Source organism: Mus pahari, chromosome 12, assembly GCF_900095145.1.
Source record: "Mus pahari chromosome 12, PAHARI_EIJ_v1.1, whole genome shotgun sequence".
NCBI lineage: Eukaryota > Metazoa > Chordata > Mammalia > Rodentia > Muridae > Mus > Mus pahari.
This window is the reverse complement of record NC_034601.1, coordinates 43,222,865-43,228,864: the sequence shown is the minus strand read 5'-3', so window position 1 is coordinate 43,228,864 and position 6,000 is coordinate 43,222,865. Positions and strand designations below refer to the sequence as shown.

General features: G+C 36.2%; 1 protein-coding gene across 1 annotated transcript in view; it reads right to left on the bottom strand.

Moving 5' to 3' along the window:
• Cip2a (cell proliferation regulating inhibitor of protein phosphatase 2A) overlaps window positions 1–6,000 on the bottom strand; it is a 28,626-nt gene that overhangs the window by 21,210 nt on the left and 1,416 nt on the right. Inside the window, exons 2-5 of the mRNA XM_021208992.1 lie at window positions 4,210–4,357; window positions 2,689–2,801; window positions 921–1,015; window positions 129–225 (exon numbers count right to left, since the gene is read on the bottom strand). Coding sequence (XP_021064651.1) covers window positions 129–225; window positions 921–1,015; window positions 2,689–2,801; window positions 4,210–4,357 — 453 coding nt within the window. The remainder of the gene's footprint in view (window positions 1–128; window positions 226–920; window positions 1,016–2,688; window positions 2,802–4,209; window positions 4,358–6,000) is intronic.

Genomic DNA, 6,000 nt, shown 5'->3' with positions numbered 1-6,000 from the left:
AAAGAAAGAAAGAAAGAAAGAAAGAAAGAAAGAAAGAAAGAAAGAAAGAAAGAGAAAGAAAGAAAATTTAAAAGAGGAAACAAGAAACTTGGGGAGAATTTAGGGATAGAACCAACTAGCCAACTTACCAAAGTTTTTATTTGTGTTTGAACAGAAAGATTGTGCCGACAAAGATTTGCCAATAGTCCTAGACAAGGCATTGTTAGCTCATCTTCAGAAGACTGACTGTGTAAAAACAGAGAGCATAGTGTTCACTCTAATTACTCAAAATTAGAGAGGAGTTACTATGTCTAAATTCCTTCTTATGTGTTAAAAACAAGATGATCACATTCTGAATAATACTATTTATGTTTTGAAACTAAATTATTCTATTTAACTGTGCCACAGAAACACAGAGATAACTGTTAGAATGACCACGATAGTTTATCATGGTCATCTATAAAGGGGATAGAATGTTCATCTTCATTAATATTTTTCTTTCTAAATCAATTTGTTAAATCTTACTTATGAAAATTAAATCTGCTTTATTATACTCAACCCTTGAAATCATCCAAGTGGAGTAAACAAACAGCAAGCTTAGTTTAAAACTCAAGAGAGCAGGGGCTGGTAAGATGGCTCGGTGGGTTATGAGCACTTTCCGCTCTTGTAGAGGACCCTGGTCCAGCACCCACACTGGACAGCATACAACTGCCTATAACGCCAGATCCAAAGAACCTGAGCTCTCTTTTGTCCTCTACAGGCACATGGTATATCACAAACATTCTCTTGGGTACAACACATACACCAAAAAAGTAAATAAATCTTTTTTTTAAAAAAAGCTAGATAGAAAACATTACCCAAGGAGAAATCATCTATCACATACTTTCAGTTCAAAAATAAACCAACAAATTATCTAACTTCATGTTTTGTTACATACTTACATATGACCAATCAAGAATGTAATTAAGTCATCTATATGGGCACCAGAATGGAAAAATTTGACATTATATGTTAACCTTTGCAGCAGTTGAATGCACTGAAAATGAGAAAGTAATTGTGAGTAAATAGATGAAAACAGATTGGCTACTTATAAAAATGGACTATTACAAATATTTGAGCACATACATCATTTGAGGAACCAAACAATAGAGCAAGAATCACGCCATTTCGTAAGTCCCATTTTATTTAAAACATATATCCTAAGAACCTTCGAAGTCATGCCTTAGTTTGTCCATTTCTACATATTTTACCTCAAGGCTTGTCATTGCTATGGTTTGAGTGGTACCTAATTGTGTCCATGAAGGGCGGGTTCTATGATTTAACCTTAGTTCCTCAGGATGGTATTACTGGAGGTTGCTGACCTCTGGAATAGAGGTTCTTGGGTCACTGGAGGTATGATGTATGATTTCCCATGTGACCCTGTTGGTAGTTCTCAAGAGTGGAAAGTTTTAAAAGTATCAATCCTGGTCCTAGTACCTGGTCCTATCTTACCTGAAATATGATCATGTTCCCACCCTCCCGCCATGATTATAGCCAGAAGAGCCTTTGACTGTGTAGAAGTGCCTATGAGTATGTAGATGGCATCTACTTGAACCACCTATGGAATAATTACACCTTGTCCCTTATCAAATGGACTATTTCAAGTACACAGCTGTGGTAACCAGCGCTGAGCAGAGTCATCTGTCCTGTTCCCTTACTTACTCTAAAACTGAATGTGGGCTGAATTCACTTGAGGACATATCTTTCCTCCACATGTTATCTCTAGAACTGCATGTCAGTTTAACTGATGATGTTTTTCTTTTTTTGCAGATGATTACACTTTAGGTTCAATGAAATGATGGGTTCAAGAGTTTTCAAATTATGCTAAACTGTTGAGTCCTCCCTCTAAGTATTGTGTTGTGCCTCTTACAGGCACACTGGGGGTCGCTCCCCAGATCAGCCGGAGTGCAGCAGATCAGGAGTGCAGCAGATCAGCCAGAACACAGCGTCCTCGGACAGCCCACTGTTAACGCCCACTCGCCCACTCGTCGCCTGGACCAACCACCAATGTCGTCATGCCTACTTGATTGGACCCGCCTTCTGGACACAGCTCCGCGGAGGACCGGCCATTGAGAGATTGGGACATCGGAACATGCACCATTGCGACTGAGAGACACTCAGCAGGGACAATGGGACACGTGGCTGAGGGTTGGGTTCTCCCGCGTGTAATCAATAAATAATAATAATAATCTTTCTTGCAGATCATCTTATTTCAGGAAGATTAGCTCTACAGTACGAACCCACCCCAAGGTGTTTTCTGCCCATGCAGACAGGCGCCGGTCTGCGTGCAGGCAGAAACACTACACTAAACAAGTAAAAAACATAGCTTTAAATTTTGTTATGATGTTTTTGCAACAGTCTAAGACTACATATAACAACTCAAATTATAATTTTAAGAAGAATGGTTCACATTTCAAAATGAACACATCATAAGTTAGTCATAGTGTTTTATGTTAAAGTAGTGATATAACACAGATCTGTCTCCACTGTTCCCTTCTCGAGAAATATTTACACAGTCAGTATGTGTTCAACCAGACCCTAAGAACAACTACATATGATCACACTATGTCATCATATCAACTGCAGCACAGAAGTAAAACGTGTTAGCAATTCTGGTCTGAGGATAAAGAAGGGAGGCCAGGTTACAATGTACTATGAGGATTTGCATACCTGTAAAAACACGGAATTATTGTGGCAAGTGCTGCTCCGACAAACCACCCCTGACAGCACACTATTGAGATTGTATATATTCTGAAGACAGTCTCGGGTTTCATTATCTACAGCTAAAAATAAAATAAAAATGGCATAAAATATACCACTTTTACATACAGAAATCACTCAACAAAAGTAAAATAATTTGTTATATTATCTTATCTTTAAAGAAGACAGAACATGAGCTAGCTGTTTAGTTTTGTGGTTTTAAATCACTCTGTAGCCCAGACTGGCCTGACACTCATGGCAATTCTTCCTGTCTCGGCCTCTGGAGTGCTGAGGTTACAGGGTTAAACTACCATGGCTGGTTAAGACAGAGTTTTTTCTTCTCTTTTTTAAATTAATGCCCACTAATTTTAAAGAACAAAATAGTTTTTCTATATAGAATATCCAAGGAGAAAACTTGTTTTACAAATGTATAGAAACTTGGCTTTTAAAATAATATAACAGGTGGGTTGGTGATATATCTGTAATTCCCACACTTAGGCTAAGGCAAGAGCATTTTGACTTCCAGCTCAGCCTGGGTTACATAGTTCAATAGTCAGATTATCATTTCAAGTTCTTTTATGAATCCTAATACTTAAAATATAAAGCCTACTACTTTAAAAAATATAATTTAAATTAGAAAGATACACATCAAGCCAAATAAGATTGTATCCCTAAAGGTACAAATGATAAGAAAGATGGGGATAACAAATAAAAACTCTTATCTGTGTTTTCTAACATGACAGCTACTTGTCAATATGCAATTATTTAAATTAAGATCAATTAGAATGGGAGTCAGCTTCCTAGACTTCAAATGTTAAGAAGCTTATTTGTTAACAATTTGTTAATTGTTAAGGACAATACAAACTCAGAATATTTCTATCACCAATAATAATTTGATTGTTTTGCTAAACAATGCAATGTTGATCTCTGCTAAAACTTCATTACTAAGCATACCTGAATATTATAAACATATATAAAAATATCCAACACCTCTGCACACACACAAATCAAGGTGAAGTGAGTAATAGATGAACATTTACAAATGAAACATAGAAGTAACAGGAAAGCAACGGCAGCTTATCTTTGGCTCTAAGTTTGGCTCTAAGGTTTGATTGGTAGGTATGTCTTTCTGACTGTTCTCCTTAATACTGGCACTACGTTAATGTGGCTTCCGACTTGTAAAATTCAATAGAATGTCATTTCTCCATATGCATTCTTTTTTGTGGAACATGAAAGTCTTTAATATATGGCAGAATCCTTGACCCAATAATTTTAAAACATGGTATGTATAAGTATATACATATGCCTATCTTTCATTCTATTTGCCTGTAGGAACTTTGAGGTATCTGTAATACTAACTCTAAAAGGTTTTACAATAAAGAAATCTTTTGAATGTAAATCATTCTTGAAGAAATTCTATAATCCTATCTACTTTTTAAAAATATTTTATAGTATTCCAAACGTTGGGAAAAAAAACTATGAACACATTACCCAGTTGAGACAGCAAACTGATAATACTTAAGATCAGTGAAGCACTTATGTTTGGGTCTTCAAGAAGTTCTACGAGGCAGCTCAAGCATTCACTTGGTAATATCTGATGTGATGTAAACAGTCGTGTGAGCTTTTGTCCAGAAACTGCCTATAAAACGGGAAGCAAATGGGTTAAGGGCTGGTAATTTCTATTTCAATTCCATTTCAAATAAACCAACTTTTTAAAGTGCTACTTAGCCCCTTCTTTCACAGTTTAGAAAATTCACATCTTTTGTTCATTCTGCCTATATACAGAGTTCTTTCTTCTGTACCTGAATTATCTATATTATCTATGATACTGAAAACAGACTAAAATGTGCACTAGAACCAACAAGATTTATTCTTCCAAAGCCTAGTATACTCATTTCATCTATCTTGAAAATTAAATATGAAGCCCAATGAACAACTAATGACTACTTTCACGTTAAATCTAGAAGGTAGGGGTTATGCAGAAAGAGTAATGTTAATAAAGAATATTTTAAAATGTAGCAATAATAAATTTTTTAATAATTTTTACTCTTCAATCCAGTTATTTTAGTGACGGAGATTATAAATAAACCTGGTATCTAAAGTCAAACAACTTGTTATTTTAGAATTAAATTAATGTATCTCTAATACATACTCTATATGGTCACATCTAAGCAGACTGCTTTAGTAACCCTCTAATTATTAGAGTCTAATACCTCCTTCTGTATCTCCCTTTTATTTTTCCACTTTCTTACCAAGCTTTGCTCTTGGAGTTTCAATTTATCTATTCCCTAGTAGAATGTGTTTTAAAATTAATTAGCCTGTAAGATGAAAAAATATGTCCAAAGTAAAAAAAAAAATCACACAAACTGTTAACTTATCTTGGAATCATCAACTTGGTGATCTGAACATAGTTTCTCTCATCTATTAATATTTAGCTCTCTAGAAGAGGGAGGCATTTTCTGTTTTAAACATGACTGGAGCTGAACATGTGACTCAACAATAGTGTAGCATCTACTAATTAGTTAACATAAGGTAAAAATTAAATTTTTATGGATGGAAACTAACTTAATCTGGCCATGGCACCGACCTAAGCGTGCTTTCCACCGGGTAATTCTTTTCATCCTCATAACTCTGTAAGATAGGTGCTTCTGACTCAATTTGTATTTGAGTAAACTGAGGCATACACTGACGATAAAGAAGCGCAACTCAGATGTATGCCCCACAGAGTTGAATCTATGCTTTTAGTAACTAGTCTCATGGTCAGAGATGTGAAATACCATCATATCAAGTATCAGACTAGACCAACTTGGTCCTGCCCATCATGAACAAAATGACAGGTTTTATGTGGGATTATAAAGTCACACTACAGCAGCAGCAGTAGTTCAGAAGAATGACTAATCCTGTTTCTCATGATATACATTTGTGTATCCTCAGAAACTGTTCTCGGTGCTGTGTATGACAGTGCCATCAAAACCACAATATCACCCTCAAAAAAGGAAAATGCTAAGAACTAAGGATGGGTCTGGTTGCATGATGGCAAAATCAATACATTGCTAGTAAGTAAAATGCCAGGGTCTTTTTGAAAGCATTTTAGCAATATGAAGCACTACTGAATGTGGGCTAGACGGCTCGGCAGATAGGTGCGTGCACTGCTCTTGCAGACAACCTGGGTTGGAGGAGCAGCACCTCAAGCAGTTCACAACTGCCATCAAGACCAGCTCCAGGGAATAGAATAGACACAGAGCCCTGTGTCTTCTGAGGATCCTGCCCACACATGCACAT